The 26,513-nt window shown below is 33.1% G+C and overlaps 1 protein-coding gene across 4 annotated transcripts; it reads left to right on the top strand.

Annotated features, from left to right (window-relative positions):
- The first annotated feature begins 259 nt into the window (after positions 1-259).
- Positions 260-26,235, top strand: LOC125065277 (FK506-binding protein 5). 4 transcript variants are annotated; one of them, XM_047672804.1, is made up of 26 exons: positions 270-472; positions 11,154-11,336; positions 12,057-12,197; positions 12,425-12,457; positions 13,609-13,791; positions 14,046-14,189; positions 14,554-14,736; positions 14,946-15,077; positions 15,404-15,718; positions 15,903-16,217; positions 16,526-16,840; positions 17,090-17,278; positions 17,365-17,505; positions 17,588-17,908; positions 18,078-18,260; positions 21,844-21,975; positions 22,057-22,380; positions 22,550-22,738; positions 22,817-22,954; positions 23,196-23,294; positions 23,675-23,989; positions 24,071-24,227; positions 24,302-24,468; positions 24,702-25,028; positions 25,097-25,276; positions 25,358-26,235. In XM_047672804.1, exons 1-26 carry the CDS (start codon positions 307-309, stop codon positions 25,543-25,545), a joined length of 5,160 nt encoding a protein of 1,719 aa, XP_047528760.1. In that variant the 5' UTR covers positions 270-306; the 3' UTR covers positions 25,546-26,235. The 4 variants fall into 4 exon arrangements, with proteins under 4 accessions (XP_047528761.1, XP_047528762.1, XP_047528763.1 ...); XM_047672805.1 differs by lacking the exon at positions 12,425-12,457 and having other exon boundaries at positions 260-472; XM_047672806.1 differs by lacking the exon at positions 23,196-23,294 and having other exon boundaries at positions 260-472.
- The last annotated feature ends 278 nt before the right edge of the window (positions 26,236-26,513 follow it).

Here is a 26,513-nt window from a genome sequence, read left to right as displayed (position 1 = left end):
AAATTAAATGAAATAATGAAAGGTTTACATAAAGTAATGTGTTGAAATTACACTTTTTTTAAGAAAAAGTTTTTATTAAAAAATACGACTAGTCTTCTAGTTGATAAGGAATGTCATAATTATTTTGCTTTATTTGATGTAAACAAATCAGACCAAAGTAATCGACTGCATTCGTTATCTTGCAAATAAGCTGTACGTTGCGCATGCGCAAGGTGCGCGTGCGCGGGCGAGGCGGGCGGCGAGGGCGGATCGCGCGGCGGGCGGCGGCGGGCGGGCGGCCGGCGTCAGTACGCGCGCGCCCTCGCTATGGCTCGGTGGGTGCCGGCCCTCGTGGCCCTGCTGCTCGTATCCGTCGTCTCCGCCGCGCGCAAGACCGTGCCCCCCCCGCGCATCGAACCGCAGATCGAGGAGGTCACCGCCAAGCAGCTGGAGCGAGTGCTGGAGGACAAGGACTACGTGGCGGTGTTCTGGTGTAAGTGCGCGTGCGTTGCTGGCCGGCCGCCAGCGCGGGGGCGCTGCGCCCGCGCTGCCGTCGGCCCATCTCCGAGTTAATGATCTTCGGCCGCTCAGCGCGGTACGCCGCCCGCCTCGCGCGATATTTTCGCTGCGAGCCACGGCCGTTCCCGGTTATGCAACCTCGGAGACAATAAAACCCGAGCCGACCGCGGCGGTCGTCGGCGCCGCCTAAAATGGCGCCGAGACTCGTTCCTCACGGTCCCGTCTCTTCAAGGTCGCCGGGCGCCTACGCTCCCGCTCGGCTAAAGCTATATCAGTGTGTGCCGCACGTTTAGCTGAAATAGATTTCCATTACGTGATATTGGCATTCCGAATGTTTTAGCTTGTCGCCAAGTTAAAGGTCCGTTTCTGTTGACCCATCGAGTGTTTGTTGTCTGTACCGAAATAGTTCTGAGTGTTGAAAGATGTATCTATGTCAACTCGCCAATACCTCTCACCCTTTAGTTCTTCATTACCGTCACTTAATTTTGGCGTTATTCAATAATACCCTGATATTCTTACTTTCGAAGCGAGAAATGTTAAATTTTAGTCATCCGAAAATCAGTTCTTGGCTGATGGTCGACGCTTTCTATTCGAGCAGCGGACTTAATAAGAACGACTAGCCTAGACTGTAAATCCACGTCAGAAGACATAATTTGTTATGTGCTAGAACATCACGTCTAGTCGAGGTTAAGTCAACATAAACATAAATAAACAAACCAGGACTATCAGTCTACATATATTCACAAAAAAAAACATTTAGTTAAAGTTTGCTTAAAATAAACATTACATTTAATGATAATACATTGGATAGATTAGAAGAATTATCAGCAATTAATGTCGCCCTTGTATCGATTCTTAAAGAGCTACTTCTGATTGATGATCGCTTTTGAGGTTAATTTTTATGGCTCAACAAAATTTATTTTTATTAGTTGTCCTAATAACTTCACCGAAGTTTATAAGCCCGTTATAAATTGTCACGTTTTATTTTAAGCCAATTTAAATTTAATATAATTTTAACATATGTAACAAAAATATGAATTAATTCGTATACTGCTAAACGTTCAGAACGTTTTGCGGTTTCATACTTCTGGTGACCTAAGAGCTGGTACTGACTTAGCTCAAAGACTGAGCATAGGAGTTCAGGTATTTAATGGTACCAGCTTCTTCGTTACAACGCCACTGGTCAATCGTAGTTACATACATGCATAGTTTTATTATATTTATTTATTAATCATTGAAATATTACAATTCATGAAAAGTATATAAAAATAATTTTACGATTATAACTGGTTCCACTGTTAGTAGGTTGCATTGTTAGTGTGATTTCGAAGCTCTAATCTACTTATGTTGGTTATGTCCGTTGTCTTTTTCAAATAATTTAAGCATTCTTCGATTTATTTATTCGTATTGCTATTATCATATAATTATAATTCTATACTTACTAAACGCACTGCCAAACTGAGTCTAAAAGCTGAAATTAGGAACACAGGTTTATTTTATGACGTAAGCATTCGCTTTGAAATTATGTTTGGAAATTTAACTTTAATGGGAAACGGATTCAGTAAGTTTAAATGAATATTACTCGTACGAAGATCAATCGCTGAAGTTTGCTCAATGCTACTGCTTATATCAGAAAACGGATATTTAATTTCTTATGTTCATAAGAACTGATCTTAATCGTCTTAAAAATAGTCTCAGTTGCCTGGTATAATGTGTTAGAGAAAAGACATAATTACGAAAATTCTGTGGTACAAATGTTTCGTTTGGAGTTCTTCCAAAATCATAGTATGTGATCAATTTATTTACTGGATTAATAGAATCTGTGAGTCTTGTTAGGGAGGAGTTTCTTGACTTGAATTGCTAAGTAAAATTTTATTTAGAATTTTATTGAAGCTTTTATGTAAGTTATACTTATGTGAATAAAATAAAAAAAGGGTAACACTCAAATATACAATATACTGCTACCCAATACATTAAATTAAAAAAAAAAGTATTTTAAAAAGTAGAAATGTGATGAATTGGGTTTTTAATTAAACAAAATACAGAATAGAAGTTCTTTAATATGCTTTCTTTTTACTAGTATATTCTTATTAGTACTAATTCCTAAGTCAAGTAATCATAAGAAACAAATGAAGTAAGTTCATATTCTTCTGACCGATTTCGACCACGATACCTATTTTCAAGAGAGACAAGTCATTTTGTAACTGCGTTTTACTCCTTCACTACACACACAATTGTGTATACAAACATAGAAGACCACTCTATGCCTTCATACTCATAGCCCTTGTAAGAGGTACTTGAATAACGTAGGTACTTAATCATAGTGCGTATTAGAAAGTAACTACATATTACTTGTAAGAGGCTAGTCGAATAGTGATTGTACATAATGATACAAAAAATATTAACAAAGAATAACTCGAACTTTTTTTTTATATATTCGTTTGTAACACGAGGTAATTCTGTATCGTGCCCATTTAGCATTGAATAATAAAAGCGTTGAGTTGTCGTTCGGTTTTGTATACAACATGAAATGTATAATTAAAAAGATAATAATAATTGCGTTCATATTGATAAGTATCTTAATTTATGGTATATGCGAGATATGTTTTTCAGTTGAGTGATAATGTAAAGTTTTTTCCAGCTCAACACGAGGCTCAAATAGAATGCACCGTGTTTCACATTTGACCATTATAATAATTTGTGCTGAGCTAAGATTATTTAAGATGATTCTTTCAATGACAGGATTTAAGTATATTATCTCTGCGATTAATTGTATCGAAATTAACAAGTGCTTTTATATATATATATTCGTAAATACATTATGTATATACATAATATAAGACCGTAGTATCTACTGTCAAAAATTGTCTTACTAGCATTACAAGCTAATTTTAATTCAATAAATCCTCCATTTAAAAACTTATAAATAGTGTATTTGAATTAAAATTAATTTAAAATATTTACGGGGTGTTTTAATGTGTCATAATTTTTAAAGTGCTAATGTTCATTTGTAGAGGTAACCACGCTTTTGTTATCAATAAAAAGAGTTAAAATGATTGAAGGCGTTGAATCATAATTATTATCATCAAAGTACCATAAACGTGTGAACACAAATTTATGATATTTTTGAAACACGAACACGTCGAATACGGAACACAAAAAAATAATCGTGCAAATTAATAATATATACCGGATTTATTATTAATTTGCATGTTTGTTAATCTGATTTGAATAGTTGAAGACGGGGTGTCAGAAATATTTCCTTTCAATAAATAATTATTCCAAGCGTGTTATCGACATTAGGTTAGATTAATTTTCCAAGAGTACCGTCATTTTTAAGTCTTTATAAATGAATTACGAACAATTTACATTTAAATTAAGTATAAACAATTACAAAAAGTATTATAACTTGGTAAAATAATAATAATCATCAACAACGTTTTCCTTTGTACAATTAAAAAAAAAACAAATAGTACGATGTTAAACGCTTTCGCTAATTTAAAACTAAAAATTACCTTTTTGTGGGTTATAAACGGTTTAATAGGGTTTAACGTAGCAAGTATACTTGTTATGATGGATTTTATGTGCGATTAAAATGGCAGTTAATCTTGGTTTATAATTAAGTGATGTTTATTGCTTAGAGTACAGAAGCAGTCACTATGAGACTCGTAAACATTTAGGTTTCATTGCTAGTCACAAACAATTACTTTTTGTGTTTACTTTAAATTTACGTTATGTTACGTTGATTATTTTATTAATACAATATATCTAGTATCGAGTATTGTAATGAATCGAAATCGAAATTAAATGGCTTATCGATAGATTATGGCAGTTTTATAATGGCTCAGGGCGCAGGTTGCGCAGGCGCCAGGATGCAGGGGTACAAAAACCCCGGGCGTCACCGTTAACCGTATGGTCAAGTCTTGGACTATCGGATGGGTGCGCCCAACGCGAGATTCTAAAAATATTTTTTGGATAACGGGAGACTTGCTTTGGGCGCTTGTAGTCCTTAAGACAGGGCTGATAGGGTTCTTTACAAGCATTGCGTTACAGTACTGCCTCACTGACTCACAAATATTCATCTTTAATGTATTCAGTTTCGGTTTTGAGTCGAGTCAATTGTTTTAACAAGGTCGGACGGGGCGGTCAAATTGAGCGAGGTAAAATTTCGATTATGTTACTTACGTAAAAAATCTAAATGAACAGTATCGATATGGTGAAATATGCGAGGTTAGACACTGATGTAATGTTGCAGATTGTATACACAGGTTGCACACTGTAATGCTCAGTTCTCCTCATTTACTTAAATAATGCTCAGATTTGTACAGGCGAATGCTTCTAGTGAGGGACCGCCTTTGAATACCTAAAATAACTAGAATATCACTTTTTTTTTTTTGAATTTTTATTACTATTTAATGAATGCAAGAAGTCGTCCACTTGATGATAGTCACCTTCCACCATAAACAATTGCCTTGACTAAAGTATAAATCTCACTCACTCACTCTCGATAGATGACAGCAATACAAAATATTGCTGTGTGGCGTTTGAAATTATAAGAATAACTAGTGTGAATGTTGTAGTCACTCAGACGGTATAGTACGACACAATTTAAATGTAGCATCATTACATAGTATAAAACAAAGTTGCTTACCGCTGTCTGTCCCTTTGTATGCTTAGATCATTAAAATTACACAACGGTTTTTGATGCGGTTTTTTTAAATAGATAGATTGATTCAATGTTAAGGTTTATATGTACAATATAGTAGAGAAACACTGATAATTTTAGAGGTTTCTGAAGTGATGTCGTAAACAATTTTTGCGCTTACATTGCAAACGCTGGCTGAACCCTACAAGATAGATCAAAATAATGTACAATACGAACGCCATGGTTAAAAAGACGACACGATATGGTTAGAAAGAATGTTACTTGTGAGATGACGTCTGACAGAGAAGTATGGAAGAAGACATGCTGCGCCGACCCCAAGTAAAATTGGGATAAGGGCAGGAGGATGATGATGATGACGAACGCCTTAAAAAGGTCTTCAAAAAAGTTCCCGATGATATATGCCTATCTCTTTGGGATAGCCCATGATAAGACTGTTTTTATCCTTTATATTTTTACGAATAATAAAAGCTTATGTTAGACGCGATTTTAAGCAATACAGCATTAATCCTAATCCAATTAAGAACATTAAATATGACTCTTCACAGCATGTAATTTAAATGTATATTTTCGAAGAATTTACAGATTTAAAATGCAGGGACCCAGCGGTTTGTATTGTCTTCGAAATGGTTTGCGATTTTGTTAATCCGTCCTTGAGCGCCGGTCGGGAGATACCACTGGCATAACCGATTTAAAAAAATACGATAGTGAATTTAACTATGTAACATAGGAATAAATATTAGCGGTGTATATGCTTTCTAAGACAGGTTTCATAACAATTTCCTTGTCAAATATAATTACATTTGAAAAAGGCCGTGAATGCCCTATTGCTTGAACATGTGAATCATGATTAACGATTACGGCTCAACCGGTTGAGCCCAACAATGGGACATTAACTTTTTTGTAGTATGTGTTGTGAATATAGTTTTAACAAAAGTAAACAGTAAAAAGTCATCATTCTCCTGCCTTTATCCCAATTTTACTTGAGGTCGGCGCATCATGTCTTGTTCTTCCATACTTCTCTGCCGGACGTCATCTCACAAGTCTAAACAGTAAAAAGAACACTGCATTTATTTTCACTTTAGGTAGGGTAATGCTTGTTTAAAACATCAATTAAAATAATAATTATCAAAGTTAACCCGTAAGAATTCACAGTCTGTCAGGGCTTGAGACCCTATTAGGATTTCAACCTCCCCCCAAATCCGCAGTTGAATATATATAGCAACTAAAGTACCTAGACATAATAAGAATCGTACCCTTGGTACACGTGTTCACATGTTCTATCTATTAGGCCATCTCAGCTATTAATAAACTGACACTTAGAAATATTCGTTTTCGAGCATTTTAATATGCTATTCGCGTTTGATGATACAAAACATCTACACATATAATAGGAATGTATCTTAGCCGCGTCAAGTGGAAATTAATACACACATTAAAATACTAATTTTATACTACAGATTAAAAATATACAGTAGTTGCTGGATAAGTATCATCCATTTATCGGTAATTTTAAAGTTAGTATAGTACAGCACTTTGTATACGGTTTAAAAGGTGAGTGAGTTAGTGTTATTACAGGCACAAGGGACAATTTCTTAGTACCCAAGGTCAGTGATGATATTGCATTGGTGATATAAGCAATATTTCTTACGGAATTAATGTCTATGGCCGTGGTGACCAATCACTATCAGGTAGCCAAAATATAAGAAAAAATCCTTTTTTTTTTTTTGAAAATAATTTCAATATTGATTGCAAGAAAGCTGGTATTACATAATCGCATAGATACATTTTACTTGAAAATTAAATGTTACCAGTAAAAAAAAGTACTTTTATAAACGGATTTAATGGAACAGTTTCTTTACTATTTAAATTGCAATTATTTGATTGTTACAATGACATTTAAAACAAGCAATTAATCTTCAATCGCTTTGCGTTCTAGAATTCGTTCTTAGTAAAATCAAACCAAAGATATAATACGAATACATTTGAGCTATTTTAATATAAGTTACGATGGCAGAAATCTCATTTTACGTAAGTCTGACGTAGGTGCCGTTCCGTTTGTGAATCAAGTCTCATTGAAAATATTTAAATCAGGTTAACGAAATTATAATGCGAATAATCCAAACATTACTGGAAGTTATTGTCGTATTTATTAGGATTATTAAATTTCTCACTTCTAATGTGTCGTACGTTATTATAATAATAACGTATGCATCTAAGATATTTTGTTTTTGAATTAACAATTAATATAATAAAATTAATAATATTTTATATTGTCTGTAAAGACTATGTTCATTACCTATTAAGTTCTATAATTAACTATCAGTAGGCATCAGTTAATTATAACGATAGTTGTAAAAATTATATAAGAAACCCTGAGAAGCATTGTTTTATTTCTGAATTAAGATCAAGTGCTTGCTAATATTATAGATATTATCTTGCGGGGCGACATTATACTTCTTATATATTGGTTCCTGAACTAACTCTTTAAAGTACTTACGTTGATAGTGATTCTACTCAATAATTTTATTATTTACTAATTATTTTTAATAAAATAAATATAAGAAATATAACCTAATTTGTATTTTTTTGCCGTCTGTACTCTTAGTACTCAAAAGTTAAGGCATCTTTTAAGCAGCGTCACTTACTCAATGCACGCGGATAATAATAATTTAACGGCCTGGGGCGCCTTCATAAGTAACTTCATCGATGTATGTCAGTATCAGTTATTGTAAATACCTTTCAGTTAACGCTTCAGGCATCGACACTGCGTTGCTTAGGACTTTCAATCTTGAAGAAAGAATTTGTCAGACTATTTGACATCTCAGATCTCCAATTATCTTTATCTACATTTCTATTCTTATATACCAATTTGTTTGATTTCAATTGTCATTCGGACCATGGTTTCACTAACACAGTAGCTTGTTTATTTCTTCTACGTATTACATTTTCTTCTGTTACTTATATATCATATATTTATACTTCAAGCGACATGTTCAACATACGTAAGTTAAGCGAGACAATAAAATTTTCACAGTGGTCATTTTAGGGTTTTAATACACCAGTATTTGTTTCTCTTTGTTTTAATTGTCCCTCTACTCGAACTGTTTAAATTACATTAATTAATTGTACACGTGAGTTATTTCTGCCGTAAATGTTCATGCTCAGCTTGATGTAATTGCGATTCCTCGCTTGTTTAATTCGTGCCAAATAGAGTAATAGTTGTGTAACAGAATCGAAAGCTTTAAAATAATCTATATATATATAGGTAGGTCGATCTACATATTTTATATGCTTGTTTAATACTTCCTGCCTCTTAATTCATTTAAATTATTCTTTATCTTATTTTATATTACCTTGTATTTTATTCCACATAACCTTCAATTTATTTTGTTTGGATTTATATTCCTCGAGCTCTTACAATTTTATTTATCGTGTTGTGGTTTAGGAAAATCCTTGATATAGTTTTATAGATTCATGTCTTTTTTCTTGCTTTAATTTTGCATATCATCATAATCTTTATGTAATTTGTTCCCTATATATAAATCACTTTTTAAGTATATTTTTTAGTTTTGTATTCATTGCTTTGCACACTTTGGTCTTGACATTTTTTTTGTTAACTTTTATAGTAATAGTTATTCTTACCAGTATGTGATTACTTCGAGTTTCGACGATTTGATTTGCTAATTACATTCTAGTTTTAAGACATTTTTATTGTCTATATTGCCGGTTCCTTCCAATTAATTTGGGTTCACGTTATTACGATTTTTTTATTTGTATTAGAGGAAAAAATTAATACTTAATCATTTTCCTATTTTGTTGTTTCTGTTGCTGTACAAAGCAAGGTATACTTAATACTTTAATGCATTTTATATTGCTGCCACATACGTTATACAAATTTATTTATTTTGTTGTGCTATGTATGATAAACACCCAAAAAATCTCTGCCAATTCTAAAAACATCTGTTACGTTCGTCTATTCAGTATTAATATTATTTAAAAAATCCTAATCAAATTCAATCGTGAAAAAAACACTGAAAATGATAACTATGTATTTAATTGTGATATCGCAAAAGCCCTTTCGAATAATATTTGGTGTAATAAAACATATTTTCAGCAACTGCTTTATATAAACACGTCAATGACTTAACACCTCGTATTAAACGAACATCAATAAATTAAATATTCTTCATCTAAACATATTTTGTAAGCGTACACATCGCAGCTAAGAAATATCGAGGTTTTTCAAATCAAATTAATTTAAAATAAACATTTATTCAAGGAGGGTTTCGTAATAAATATCGAATATCTTGAAAAGATAAACAAAAAAGTCTTGTAGACACTCTTCTCCATCGACGAAATAAAATAATTATATTTGAATCAAAATAATGATGATGTTATGAGATCTGCTGACTTGTGTCTAGCCACTAAAGCAATGATGTATTAAAATATAATCCATTCTAGTAGGCTCTTTACAAGCTCCTGAGAATGGACAGCTACTGTCGATTAAACAGAATAGAATGACAGAAAATATCTACGACACGAAATACCAACAAATTTTGAAATTAGTTCCACGTTTTTTTAACATTTAAATAATCTTGTATCGATCAATATGATTTCAATATTAATGACTGACACATGCAAAATGTTTATGACATACATGTCAAAGCTTTTTGTTTACATTTTAAATCGATTGACAAACTGGCGATTGTGCTACCTAATGATATATTGAACATATATACCACCACCTATAGACATTGGGGCTGTAAGACATATTAACCATGGCCAATGCATCACTTGGAAGTCATGTGCCTGTAATCGCACTGGCCACCCTTCAAACCGGAATACAACAATATACCAAGTATTGCTGCTAAGCAAAATAATATACGATGAGTGTTACCTACCCAGATGGGTTTGCACTCAGCCCTACCACAAAGTAATTTAATCTAAACGAAACATAATAATATAATTCAACATAAACGGTTACAAAGAGGCTATCAAATGAATAAGTATCATAAACGCCGCCCACTAACGAACTAGGGCTGGGACGTTTATAATCTGCAATCGTAAAAACCGGTAACCGACGCGAATTCTTGATTTGTATATTTATGAGTTTATTTTCACTCTCCAGTGTTTAAAATATCATTGAATTCTACACTACGGCAGAGGTCATTACAATTCCAGAACTAATAGATATTGGTATACTTTAACTGATATTGATGGGCTAGATATGTTAAAGTTGAAATAAGTGTTTCTTTTTTAATTTCGTACCAGTAAATAAATCTAGTATAATTTACTACTGATAATTTGTCCGTTTTGGCATAAACCCGAGTCTTATAGTATATTGAGCAAGTAAATATTAAATTAAAATATTGATCGCATCGCATCACGACCGATAATGGGATATAAAACTATAAAATATTTTTCAGAAATTGTGACGTTTAAAATGAACTCAAGTAATAACTTAAAATTAATATGTATAAATATGCATCGCAAATACCAGTAAACGTATTTTTTTTATGTAAAATGTTTTGAAACGCTTCTGTTTTAAAGGAGAGTTCGCTTTGATTAAGAACCACAATTTTTATACAGACGACCAATTCGTTGATGTTTCTTATTTTATATTTAAACCAATATGCGTTAGAAATGTTTATTATTACGCAACTAACAAGAATATAATTAAATTACTTCATTAATTGTCCAACAGAACATTTTACCCTATTATTCATTTTGATTGTGTTGCTGTTGGCCCTACTGGTCTTCAGACTATCACCCATATCAGGTGCCCTGCGAGTTCTCATAGACTTCTATTTGGAACCTTATTAAAATTTCATGCATCATCATCAATTCAGTATATTTAGCACATAGGTACTTAATATAAATAATAAAACTAAATAAATTTTATATCACATCCCACAATCTAAAAACTTTTACTAAGAAATACACGAGTAGACCAATATTGAAAACATTAATATTTTCTAATTTCTTACAGATGCCAGGAGCTGTGTCACATGCGATAAAGTTCTAGAAGAGCTAGAAAAGATAGATGACGACACTGACACGTTCGGCGTCGACTTCGTTAAGATCAACGACAAGAGGCTCGCCAAACAGTATGGCATTACGAAATTCCCCGCCCTCACGTACTTCCGTGAGATGGAACCGATCATTTACGAAGGTTATTTATTAACAGATTATTATCACCTACTTGTATAATAAAATTTTTCACAGCTATTTATTTAATAAATCGGGAGAATTTGATAGTTTTCTTTAGTACAAGTATTTAATAGCGGTTTTCTAAATATACGAGCTAGGTCGAGGTCATTAATTTCTATTTAGTATTTTCTTACATAACATTTTCAGTTTTTTCAGAACTATAACACGGTATGGTGATTTGAATCAGCCCATAGGCGGCTCACTTGTAGATCTACTCCTAGTTATATAACTATTTCCTAGTACTAGTTTCTTTCTTATAAACGCTAAGAGTAAATTTAGGAATAGTAAACATTGTCGAAGTTATAATATATCATACTGGCTACTGACAGCATAAATCAGTCACTCATAAAATGCTTGAATGGAATGAAGATATATGAAGGAACCTGTTTTACTTGCGTTTTAAACTTGGTCATCTACCAATGTTGATATAAATATGTTTGTATATGTATAAACAAATTCTGAAGACTGACATTGACGATATAGCGATTGAAGAAACAAATAGAAATGTCTGCGAGGTTGATCTTTTTGGCAGCTGATCAGATTTAATTAACTTACTTATATTTTAAATACCTGACGCTTACTGGTGTATTTACCAGGGCAATATGGTTATTTTTAGATATATGGTTAAGATTTTAGATATATTTTGATGATCTCATTAAATTATATCAATTTGTGTTTATAGGAGATCTCATGGACGAAGAGAGCGTCTTGGATTTCCTGACGAGCTTAGAAGCAATGGACCTTCCAGACCGGATAGAAGAAGTCAATCAAAAGATCCTAGACAAAATAATCGAAGACACCGAATACGTAGCTGTTCTCTTCTGTACGTATCCATGTTGTTTAAAGGGGTCTTGTTTAAGGATTTAATGAGCTATTGTGGTAAAATATTGAGCAATCTTTTCTCAACTAACAAAAGTGAAATATTATAAATTCTTTTAATGTAGATCTATTGAGTAGATAATTCTCTATCGCTTCCACTGTTTAGTATTAAACTAAGCTGTTTGAAAAGGAGTACATTGTGCCGTGTGTTTTACATTGTTTTTCACGTAGGTCCTGATCACAAAAATTGCGGCCCGATGAACAGTAAGTAAGGTTTACAGCTAGCGGTATGTTTTATATTTATGTCGTTGTGGCTGTTACTTCTAGCTTTTTAGACTAGCGCAATTCAATGATTCCGACGTGCTTTCCGCTTACGATGCGGCTGCGGTGGGCAATTTCGGAGACTTATTGGAAATTAGAATAAGAATTGGCGGCTCGAACGGCTGAGGCGAGCATTCATTAATGTTTTGGCCAATTAAATTTTTGGCTCCGTTACAACATATCACAATAGCATGAATCATTTGATAAAGTATATCGATAGTATTTTGATGTTATCAAATCGAATGTTATATTTGTACGCCGTAAACTCTTTATCTTTCACGTGCTGTTTACTAAACATCGATTATTATAGCTTAAGAGCTGTAGCTTCTATAACATTTGGCAATTCCATTTGTCTAGTGTAAAGGAAGACTAGAATCAAAAACGCGTTTGCATTATCGGAGCGTGCGGCGAGCTATTTCGGCTGTTCTATTTATGTGTTGCCAGCAAGCTCGGATTGACGGACCGACGTGTCACGAACAAGACATCGGTTACATTATCTGCTCTTAACGACCACAAACTATTAAAAGTAGGAAGATGTTGTCTAGTCTGATTGAAGCGCATCGTGTAATGACCTTGACCTAAATCAGACTAAAGGAAATAATAACTAGTAATTACATTAGACATCATTAGAAATTTGAAAATTATTCAACTTATATATAAACTAACCAAAGAATAAGATCTATTTATGAATAGTTGGTATAGTTGCGTTGCGACTGATTTTGGTGAACCCTAGATGGACTAAGATTTAATTATTTGGGGTTATTCGTATTTAGTAAATTCTTAGTTACCCATTCCCTATAAAACACATAAGGACACATGGATTTTTCCCACTTAGAAACCAATTCAATATACAACAAGTGGATCCATCACAGACTCTAGCACCAGCCTTACGCTGAGTTTACTACCACCACCTTTGCACGACACCGAACGCTTGCCATGCCACACAATACAATTAATTTTCTCTTAACACACAATTACCTGAGCAATTCGCTTAACTGCACTGCTTCGAATCCTATACGAGGCATGATTTTATTAGGCACACATGTTCAGTTCTCGAAGACAAAAGAATAATATAAATTAATCGCATGTTACAGACAAACCTGAATGCAAGAAATGTGCAAAGGCTTTGCAAGAGTTGGAGAATATTGATGACGAAGCAGATCAACTCGGTATAGGTTTCGTAAAAATTCACGATGAGGAACTAGCCGAGGAGTACAGTCTTGGAGATTTGCCAAGATTGGTGTACTACAGGCATCAAATACCTATTATCTACGAAGGTTTGTGAGTCATTTTACTGACGTTAGTAGGTACTATGAAATTTAACATCACTTTTTAAGAGGCCACCATTAAGAAGCTATTGTTTTATATTTATTTCAAACTCGTATCAGTTTTGGGTTAATTTTTTCATCACAGTTTGTCATTTAAAGTTCAATATTGGATAAAAAAGTTGAAGGTATATCATAATATTTAAAAAAAATCTTTAAAATTCATTACTTTTTCTAAAGTAAATTTGGTAAAATATACTTTATAGGTGAGCTCAGTAGAGAAGAAGACGTCTTAGAATGGCTCATTGCAAACAAGTCGACTGGGGATGAAGAAGATGTGATCGAGGATGTAACGGCTAAGACTCTCAATACTCTTATAGGAAATGTTGACAATCTTGTTGTTGTGTTTTGTAAGTAAGATTGACAAGGCTTGTCAATTGTTATTATTTATTATTTTTTGCGCTACAATATATTTTTGTAAAGTATATTGTAATTATAACTTATTTGGCTGCGATGTCTGTAAAATTTCATGATCCAATAGTAGTGCAATTTTCTATAAGTAACATTAGAGTTACACGCTTCTAGCTGCATGCACCTAGAAGCTGTGTTACATACATTTATGTTACAATTAATGCAATTGAATTCATATAATTATTATTATGGTAATTTTCTGTGGAATAATTTGTGAATTAGATGAAATAGGTAATTAATTAATTTGTATAATTTGTATGTCAAATCATATAAATATTTTAATTGTTTATAACCATGTTACAGATGATCACGGTGATGAGGAATCGATGACAGTTCTGGGAGAGTTGGAAAAAATTGATGACGACTGCGACCGACACGGAATTCAATTTGTCAAAATTGACGATAAAAAAGCTGCTGAAGAGTTTGGAATCGACGATGTTCCCTCAATAGTCTACTTCGAAAAGCAAATCCCCAATGTTTACGACGGTAATATTGTACTATATATAATTGTATTAGCAATGGAATTGCGATCAAAATTTGTTTTTAGATTTTTTAAGAACCTATTAGTATTTAATTGGCAATGTGGTACTAGTATTGATTCTATCAAGTTTGACTTTTATGAATACACTAACAAATATATATATTATATGTGTTGTTTTGCTTAAACTAATTTACATTATTATTACACATTACAGGTGATCTCGAGAACGAAGAAGAAATTTTAGTTTGGCTCGTTGATCAGTTGGAAAAGGATGAAATTGAAGATGTTACCGATGAGATGCTCGATCGACTTATCAAGGACGGGAAAACTGTAGCTGTGTTATTTTGTAAGAATTTATTGTATCTTAATCTTTCTTCAATCTACATGCATGTGAAATAATTGAATAGGCCCAGTGGTTAGAAAACGTACATCGTAACCGATGATTGGGAGTTCTAACCCTTGCTTGGGTTAGACCCCGCTATTTTATTTGTAAATGTCATCTCGTGCTCGTCATCGTGAGGCATAAGGAGGTGTATGAAATTCTGTCACATCTATATCTACCAAACCAACCGAGAGAAGCGTGGTGGAATTGGCTCCAAACCCTCACCTCAAAGGAAAAGGAGGTCTTAGTCTAGTTGTGAAATATCTACAGGCTATTTATCATTCTTTCAGATGATAACAACGATCGCAGGTCTCAAAAAGTGCTGAATGAGTTGGAGAATATTGATGATGAATGTGATCAGCTGGGCATTGCGTTTGTGAAAATCGACAATGATGAAGAAGCAAAAGAATATGGCATCGAAAAAGTTCCTACTCTGCTATACTTTGAGAAAGGTATACCGACATACTATGAAGGAAATTTAGAAGAAGAAGAAAAAGTTCTTAGTTGGCTGCATCACCAAACTGAAAGCGATGAAATTGAAGATATCACTGATGAAATGCTCGATTTAATCATTGAGAAAATGCCCTACGTAGCTGTTTTGTTCTGTAAGTGGTTTTCATATTTATTTATGTAGTCTTAGCATTGTCCAATCAATTTGACAAAATGCCAGGTTTTTATATTCCCGCATTGCTCAATGGTAAAGTGTATTGTAACACTATAAAATTAGCTCACTTTGTTATTTAAAGAACTGACATAAAAATGAGATACAGTTGTTTGCATTAATTCCAGATGATAAGGATCATAAGAAGAGTCAGAAAGTTTTGGCTGAATTAGAGAACATCGATGACGAATGTGATCAGAATGACATCGCTTTTGTCAAGATCGACGACGATAAGGAAGCAAAAGAATATGGTATTGAGTCTGTTCCAACAATGGTGTTCTTTGAAAAAGGAATCCCGCATATTTATGAAGGCGATTTGATGAAAGAAGAAGAGCTTTTGGGTTGGTTACTGCATCAAAAACGTCACAGTGAGATACCGGAAGTTACTGACGAGATGATGGACAAACTAATCGAAACAGCTCAGTATTTGGCGGTTATCTTTTGTAAGTATAACTGTTTTTTTATTTGTAGAATAACAAGTATATTAAAATGAAAGCCAAAAAATATAAAGCTACTATTGTATTGAAGATATTTGTATTTCACGTTTTGGAATGAACAAGAAATTTTCATCCGATTTTCAAATTGATAATCGTTGGACATATATATATAACTATCAACAGTTCTATTTTATATGTCCTTTAACTGTTAGTAAATCAAAAAAGTTGAATAATATTTTAAGTTTATTACAGAAATAAGTAACCTTAAATAATATAATTTTTTAATTAAATCATACTTTTTTTTCGGTTTATAGATGACAAAGACGATAAACAAGATATGAGAATTCTTAATGAGCTAGAAAATATCGACGATGATTTGGAAAAAGAAGGCATTGTTATTGTTCGGATCGACAATGACGCTGAAGCTAAAGAATATGGTATTGATCATCTACCTACACTAGTTTACTTTGAAGACAATATTCCTGCAATTTATGAAGGCGATCTTTTGAATGAGGATGAGGTCCTAGAGTGGCTTATTGAACAAAAGAACAGCGCAACGATCGAAGAAGTAACGGATGAAATTTTAGTAGATTTAATAGAAGAACATGAATACGTCGTCGTATACTTCAGTAAGTGTTCTTTTCTTTTTACTTTTACTTATCTGTTAATACATACGCAAAGACCAGACTGTATAAACTAAACATATTTCTCTTCTGTTAGTCCACTGTATTTTTTTAGTTGAACATTGGTAGTGTTAGCCAAGTGGTCGAATTTGATTTTTATTAAATTATTTTATATGACTATTACGTAAATAATTATACATATAAAATAAAATAAATAAAAAATATAATACTTCTAATGTACAATTTTATTTACAGGTGGAACTTGTGAAGAAGGTGAAGAATGTGACAACATATTAGAAGAATTAGAAAATATCGACGATGAGCTTGATGAAACGGGTATTATCTTTGTAACCACCGAAGACTTATCCTTGGCTAAAAAATACGGAATCAAGACCTTCCCGACGCTTGTTTTCTTTAGAAATAAAGAACCTCTAATTTACAAAGGTAAGTTATTACTTGGTATAGTGGAATAATCTGTATAAATTCGTACAAATATAAAGTGTAAAAAATATTATTATGATATTTTTTAGGTGATATCGAAGATGAAGATGAGGTATTGGCATGGTTGACAGATGAAGACACTCTGGAAATACCTGGAAAGATTGAAGAAGTAAATGCCAAAATGCTAGAAAAAATCCTGGAGGAAAATGACCATATTGTTGTCTTCTTCTGTGAGTTTTCATAAATTAAGATAAAAAAATATCGTTTATATGTATTTAATTTGACTGTAACCTTAATATTTACTTTTTTAAGACAAAGAAAATGACAAAAAATCTCAGAAAATATTAAGTGAACTAGAAAACATTGATGACGAATGTGAAGAGAAAGACATCGATTTCGTAAAGACTTCAGACGACGGAATTGATAAGGAATATGACCTCCCCGACTTGCCCGCATTAGCTTTCTATCGGCATAAATTTAGAACTATCTATGACGGAGATCTAATGCATGAAGAAGCAATTCTTAAATGGGTTTTGGATCTACATGACTCGCAGCCTGATGTTATTGAAAATGTTGATAGAAAAACTTTAAAGGATCTTATTAATGATGTCGAACACCTGGCAGTATTTTTCTGTGAGTACAATATATAACAAGAGGTGTAAATTTTGATTACAAGGGTAACAAGACAAACATGTATTTAAGTTAGATGTTTGACTTATTCGAGTGTTATTAAAAATGTCTCAATTTTTTTGTCTGTTATTCGCAAAGAATATTTTCGAAAATACAAATAAGTTCATTTCAGATAATGAGAAATGCGATACTTGTGAAGAAATTCTTGAGGAGTTAGAAACTATTGACGATGACACAGATAAGCATGGAATACAATTTGTTAAGTCGAAAGATTCGAAGCTGGCGTCTGATATTGGTATTTTCAGTTTCCCTGCTTTAGTTTATTATGAAACTGGAGTGCCGATCATGTATGATGGTAAGTACCCGAAAGTAAGGATATAAGGATTATATATTTTTATTTTTATAACTTGTACATATCTATTCATTCTCGAAGGCAAGACCACCTTAAATGATTATTGGCGTTATTTAGTATGACAGAGTGACGCTCGTGTTAAGAAGATGTTTTAGTGTGCATGTCACGATTAAAGTACACGAGTAAAGTCTTTCAGCACAGATCTCTCAGTGAACTGTTCTGAAAGATAGCAAAAAACAAATTGGATTATATTTTTTTAGTTTGGTTTATAACAAAATAAAAATACCTGGAGTGGCGCGCCTTCATGAGTAAATATTTATGTAAAATATTTATGTAAAATATTAATACTATCGACGGAATATCACTGAGATTGGTATCTGGGTAGGTACATTCCACCACATGTTCCATTGCCAAATAGCAATAATTTGCATTGATGAGTTCAAGTTTGAAGGAACAGTGAGTCAGGGTAATTACGGGTACAAGGGACATATCATCTTACTTCCCAAGACTGGTGGCCCATTTGTGATGTAAGGAATGTTTAATACATCTTACAGCACCATTGTATATGGATGGTGAGAACCACTTACCATCAGAAGATAGTGGTTAGAATATAAGAATGAAAATTCTTTTATTCAAAAAATTTCACAATATTTAAACCTTTGTCCTGTTTATAGGTGACTTAAAGAACGAAAATAAGGTTCTCCAGTGGCTAGTAGATCAAAAAAGTAAGAATCCACATCCATTTAAAAAGTTTATTATGTAATATCTGTTTAAGGTCTAAGGATTTGTTGATGTATTACGAATAATAAGTTACAAAATATTACGTGCATGACATCATTCTTGACATCTCTTTAAATAAAAAATGTTTTACTATACCTACGCCTTAAATGCTGGATGTTTGAGCTATGTCATTTTGCATGACAGTTACTAATGCCTGCAGGTGAAGATAGCCACCGACCAAAAAAAAAAGCTTATCCTAAATCAAAGGCCAAAGCAGATGTTGATAAAAAAACGGGGTTTCTACGCAGTGGAAGAAATAAAGAGTCATCAACAGAAAGTCCAAAAAAAGCCGAATTGAAGAAAACAGGAAACCTTAAGGTGGTATATCCGAGTGCTCTTGCTGATAAGAAACGCCAAGAAGGCTCCCCTAATCGTAAGGGTAAAGTTCAGTTGGATGATGATAGTGACGATGATGATGACGATGATGATGACGATGATGATGACGACGATGACGACGATGACGATGATGACGATGATGACGATGACGACGATGACGATGATGACGATGATGACGATGATGATGATGATGATGACGATGACGATGAAGATGAAGACAGTGATGTAGATGTTGACGAAGACGAGGAAGATGATAATGACAATAGTTTCAAAAGTTTCATTCAAAACAAATTATCATTTTTCAAAACTCAACCAAAAAAAGAATCAGGGAAACTATTGACGCGTTCTGGTCAAAAATCTGTTTCGAAAAATGTTAATGACGATGACGATGATGACGATGACGATGACGATGACGATGACGATGACGACGACGACGACGACGATGATGATGATGACGATGATGATGATGATGATGACGACGACGACGATGATGACGATGATGATGACGATGACGACGACGACGATGATGACGATGATGATGAGAATAATAAAGAAAATACGAACATTCGAAAATATAAAAAAATGTATAACTACAAAGTAGGTAGAACGCGTAATCTTGATCAAAACGATGATGATAATGATGATGAGAACGGAGACGAAGATAGTATATTCAGTAGGATAAAGAAAATGTTTACAGGTAAATTAGTAACGTTGAACCCTGAGATGTGACCCTGCACGGTGGCACGGATGTACCTCAAACACACATCTGCATGGTCGAGTAGGAGCCCGCATGGGTCCCTTTACACCAGCTGTTGCCTGCAGTCATTCGCGAACGCTTACCAATTTTAAACGTTTTCCAGTTGTTATTAATACTAACATAACCTATAGATTTAATAGCGCGCTCACCGGAACGCGTGCTAAAATTATAAACATGCACAGTATTAACGTAGTTAACTTTATTTATATAGTAATCTTTACGGGTATAAAAACAAATTTTTACTGACTGCAGGCGATCGCTGTTTCTACATTGGATTGGGGGCGAAACCGGCCGTCCCAAAAATGACTTACGAACCCTACCAGTGCTGTCCCACTAAAGTTCAGAGTCCGACAAAAGTAGCGAAGGCGACCCCTACCAAGGTTCCGGCTAAGAAACTCGACAAGGATAAGCTCGTCGCTCCTGAGAAGCCTACCAAGGGCAAGAACAAGGCCCTCGCTAAGCCAGATAAGCCAGGCAAAGGAAAAAAAGGTTTATTCGGCTCTGATAATATTTGGTGGTGGTAAAGAGTAATTGTTAGACTATTGACTATAACGTCACAAAACTCGGTTCTTAGTGGCGCTTGCTCGCGCAGCATCAAGTGGACACGAATGTTAAACATTATTTATAAAATCTCGTAGAACGGTTTCTCCTTCTAAATCTAATTGTATATTCTAACGCATCGATATACACACGTATTAACATTACTAGCTTTCAATAACCTCGTGTCCCTTGATCCCTGCAAGCACTTACCAGGGTTGTATTTATATATTTATTGCATATGGACTGTATTAATATAAACAATTTATAATAACTTCATGATATAAAATCTGTCAAAAACATCGAACATGCGAATGCAGCCCGCTCTACTTATTATATTTATGTATATCAAAGAGTCTTGCTTTTGATATCCTTTAACTGAGAACTTGTGGAGACTAAATATTGGGATGTCTAGTGATGTTGTCAACAGATGTATAAATCGTTTTTGAATGTTAATTAATTCCAATATTTAGAAATTTACTCAAAGAGAACACAACAACACAGGGCATTTTAATTTTAACTTATTTTGTTATGCCACCTTGAAAGACTTATTGTTGTAAGGATTTCATGTTCATATAGTTTTCTAGTCTTCATGGAATCTCATTATTTTGTAATGCATATTATTAATTTACTTCTAGTTTTTAAAGTACTAGATTTCTGCTGGTTGATTTAATATAAATTTGAAACCTCAAGCAATGCTAGTACTGTAGATTTTTTTAAAACAGAATAAATAGTTCAACAAAACTTTGTTTGCAATATTATTTTTTTATAGATTTTGTTACAGTCATCTTCATTTACGGCTTAAAATAAGGCAAATTCATAATTCATTTCGGTCTTACATCTAGCGTTGCATATTATGTTATATATGTTTATAAGTTGTATTGTTTGGCCGAAATATCGCATGAATGTTTTTCTTATTTATTCGTTATGTTGAATTGTCGAATTCACGTTACTATAATTTTTGTTAATAAATACATTTTTTCTATTATCGTATTTCTCATTATTCTATTCAAATTCGAATGATGTCAGCATGGTGTTGCCGTAGTTGTTCGCGCATGCGATAATTGGATGTTCTCTGGTGAGTTAATGAATACAATAAAATGGATGTGGTTTCTTTATAAATTTAAATTAAAGCGGGAGGTTCTTCAATAAAATGTAACACTTAAAATATTTTAGGAAACTTATTGGATGAAACTGAAGTTCTTGATTGGATGGTTAGTCAAAAGGAAGATGAGAGCATCGAAGAAATAGATAGAGACAAATTATTTAAATATATTGAAACAAAAGAATTTTTAGCTGTTGTCTTTTGTAAGTATTAAAATGATACTATGTTTTATTTCGTGAATCTTACCGAAACTATAATTAACATCTCTTTTAAAAATATTACAGACAGAGATGATGATCCTCTTAGTCCGAGAATACTGCGTCACGTAGAACTTATCGACGATGAAGCTGCCGAATATGGTATAAAAATTGTTAAATGTAGCGATCGGTTGATGGCGAAGAAATATGGATTTAGAAATCCACCTGGTATAACATACTTTAGAAAAACAAAATATATAAACTATGATGGCGATATGGATGACGAAGAAGAAATACTTGACTGGCTAACAAATCCAGAAAACATGGAGCTAACGGATCACATTGAGAAGGTCAATCAGAAAATGTTCCAAAAAATAAGACAAACATCTGACTACGTGGCTGTATTCTTTTGTGAGTTCTTCCGTTGCGTTAATGTAAATATTTAAAATCAGTAATTACGGATGAAATTCAACATAATAGTCTCAATGTAGCTTGGGATGTAATTATATAACAATCTCTCTAAGTCTCTTTTTTAATATATCTTTAAATTCCATCTGTATTCCATTGTCACATGTTTTAGACAGTAATGACTGCAAACAATGTCCAAAAGTACTAGCGGAAATCGAACATATAGACGATGATGCTGATGCCGCTGGTATTAACTTCGTCAAAATAGATGACCGACAGATGGCTAAAGAATTTGGGGTGTTTGCCTTACCTGCCGTACTATTCTTCAAATTGAATTCTAAGGAACCCGTTATATATGCAGGTAACTATTATAATATATTTAATTAATATTCTATTGGTAAAGTTGTATTGCTCTATTTTAAAATTTTAATAAATACAGGTGATTTGTACGATGGGCAACAACTGCTCAGTTGGCTACTTACGCAGAAGAATCCTGCAGGTGATGTTATAGAAGCACTCGAAGGTCAAGAATTATTGGATTTGATAGAAGAATCGGCATCTTTAGCGGTTTATTTCTGTAAGCATTAGTAATTTTACCGTCTTCAAACAATCTTAACATTAAACTGATTATTTCTAAAGAATTTTACATATTAATAAAATTATAAATTTCGTAAATTCGTTAAATGTAATTTAGCTTAACAAGTATTGACGTTTTATTAATATATTTAACCCAGAGCAATAATCAAGTAACACGGTAATAAATTTACAAGAATATAATGAATTATGTAATAACATAACACTATCTTACTTTTTATTAGGGAATAAAACATTGTGCGAATTGTGCAATGCAAAAACAGCGAAAAAGCCGAAAAAGAGTATTAGAGAACACGACGACGAGGAAGGGCAGGAGATAGACGGTACTTCTCTACCCCTTAAGAGAAATATGTCTGGCCTTGAAATTATCCGTCCTGACTCGTTACCATACTCCTATGTTGCATGTCGCATGTCTGTCACAATATGCGCACTCGTTCCTTTGTCTGTATGCACACTAGAAAATGTTGTTAATTTTTATTATTTCTTAATATTTACTAGGATTACAAGATTTTTGATTTTAAGTACTACGCTTGTAGTTCCTCTATTTTATATTTCCTACGTTAAGAACTCAGAAACTGAAATCCCTTAGAAATTCCTTAATGGTAGGATCGGTAGTTGGCACTTCCTGTATGTAACCAAACATTTCTGCATCTTTATTTTTTTGCTTGTCAATTTAAGTTATTAACATTGGTTTTATTTATAGATTCTCTTGATTGTGAGCAATGTAATGGAATCCTGGAAGAGCTTGAAAATATTGACGATGACTGCGATAGACATGGAATTAAATTCGTTAAAACTCAAGATTATTCCATAGCAGAAAGTTACGGAGCGACTGACTTTCCAGTTTTAGTATACTTTGAACACAATATACCTAATGTATATGAGGATTCTTTGGCTGAAGAGGAAGAAGTTCTTCAATGGCTAATTACTCAAAAAACCGAAGATCGCATCGAGCTTATAACTAGAGTAATGTTAGAGAAAATGGTAGAAGAGACACAATATCTAGCAGTTTATTTTTGTGAGTTAAAGATTAATATTTATGAAATACCCAAATGGTGAATTCTTTTTTTGAAATAAAATGATGACTATTTTTTTTTAGACAAATTAAATTGCCACATTTGTGATCATATACTTGAGGAATTGGAAAAGATTGACGACGAATGTGACGTATATGGTATTCACATGGTTAAGATACAAGATCCACAGCTTGCGAAGAGATACTCTATAAAGACATTCCCAGCAATGGTTTACTTTAGGTAAAAATAATAAAGTCATAAGAGTAATTGAGTATATTTTCTTCTGAAATAATATTTTATGAACAATTTTACAGAAATGGCAATCCTCTTCTCTTCGAAGGTGACTTGCAAAATGAAGAATCTATACTAGAATGGCTGATTGATGATGACAATCGTGAATTAGCTGATGAAATTGAATCGGTTAATGATCGAATGCTTGAGAGACTGCTTTACGAATCACATTTACTTGCAGTGTTTTTCTGTAAGTAGTATTCGATTTTTTCTTTTGAGTACATGCATATATCACAAGACTACTACAACATAATCATTAGCAGACAATTGTCTGCTAATGATAAAGGAATTACTTTAATAATGGCAGTGTTAAATAATTATAGTGATATATTCAATTAATTAAAAATTATATTTCAATACCCAAGCTCCACAAAGATTGTTTTGAAAATTAATCTATATTTAAGTACATTTCTTATGTTTTAGATGACGAGGAGGACTGTCCAGAATGTCAAGATATTCTCGAGTCTCTCGAACAGATCGATGGAGAAGTTGATCAGTTTGGTATAGATTTTGTTAAAATAGCTAGTCCTGAATCAGCTGCCAAATATAACATAATCAATATACCTTCGCTTGTGTACTTTCGAAAACAAACTCCAATGTTCTACGACGGCGATCTCCATCAAGTGGATAGAGTTCTCCAATGGTTAACATCTCAAGAAGTTTTTGAACTAAAAAATGAAATTGAGGAAGTTAATCGTAAAATGTTGGATAAATTACTGGAGGAAAACGAGTTCCTCGCTGTTTACTTTTGTGAGTTTACGCATGTAGTTTAAGTTAAATCATAATTAACTTGATTGCTAATGTTAGTTTATTTTCAGATGAGAATACAGCTGAGAGTCGCGCAGTTTTAGACAAACTAGAAAAAATTGACAGTGAGACCGATAATTTGGACATAACATTTGTAAAAATGCATGATCCTCGTTACGCCCGCAAATGGGGTGTCACTAAATTGCCAGCTATTGTTTACTTTAGGAAACGCTTCCCCAGTATATATAGAGGTAAAATTTTATAAAAGTCTGCATATTAATTAACTGTTTAAGCCAAAGATAACATTTATTTACTTTTATTATATCTTTTAGGTGACGTGATGGAAGAAAATGAGGTATTAGAATGGCTGCGAAAGAACAGATTCAGGCAGCCAGAGCTGAATATATTCATGTACGCATTGATAGCTCTATCAATAGCGTTCGTTATGTACACCGCGTTTTTGCTTCAATGCTTTAAACCCCTCGCGTCAACGACAACACAGCATCCAAAGCAGGCGTGATTTATTTTTACAGGTTTTAGACCTAAAACTTTCGACTGTAACAAAAGCCTTTGGCTTAAAATATATTTCGACATCCACCTATATACAAAGATTTTATTCCAGTATTCTAACTTAAAATAACAACGTTGTATTCATAATTTTGACGCGGTTTTGTTTCGGTGATTTTTTCTTATTCTATAAAATATGTTAACCTTACTTTCTGATGTGATCAGCTATGAACAATTTTATGCTGTACCACAGAGTGGTCAGGTAATACTAAGTCAATGAATATTCAGACTAACAATAATATGGGATCAAACTTTATTTTACATTAATAGGTTTTAGAATGAAATGCTTTGTTACTTAATTTAAACACATCTATCGTGGGAAACAACATAACACGAACATTAAAGTTTTTCATTTAATTATAATCATTTATCTACTTATTCTGCCTCCTCTGCTATAACAGAAATTATACGGCATTTTTATTTCACTTAAGACTGTATAATTTTTTACTTGGTGCCAATTTTTTCGTTGTGTGCAACACCAAGTACTTCCTTCTTATTATAATATGCATGTGGGTTTTCTATTTTATTGTTGTCATGTTTATTCGTTGAAAGACGGTATTAAACTTCATTCTCGTTATATTTTTATCCATTGATTTAATTTAATCGAGAAACTTGATGTCTCATTATTTAATTAATTTGAATGTCTTTGCGCTAAATCTTCTTTTTTAACAGATTCCAGGTTTTAGCCTTTTTGTTGATGTTATTTAATTATGTACAGTAATATATTGTTGTTTTTAACTTTTCAAGTTGATTGTATTTCAAGAAGAATCTTTTTTTAATATTTTAGATTTATCGATGCTAAAATAAAAAACTAATCATTTATTCTCTGCCATTCCCTCTAGAACTTTATCGATGTCGATATATGGTCCAGTTACGATTCGATATAATATTATTTAAGTCAAGAAACTATGGACATTTATG

The sequence above is a fragment of the Vanessa atalanta genome, chromosome 7 (assembly GCF_905147765.1).
Source record: "Vanessa atalanta chromosome 7, ilVanAtal1.2, whole genome shotgun sequence".
Taxonomy (NCBI): Eukaryota; Metazoa; Arthropoda; class Insecta; order Lepidoptera; family Nymphalidae; genus Vanessa; species Vanessa atalanta.
The sequence above is the reverse complement of the archived record's forward strand: the minus strand, read 5'-3'. Positions and strand labels throughout refer to the sequence as shown.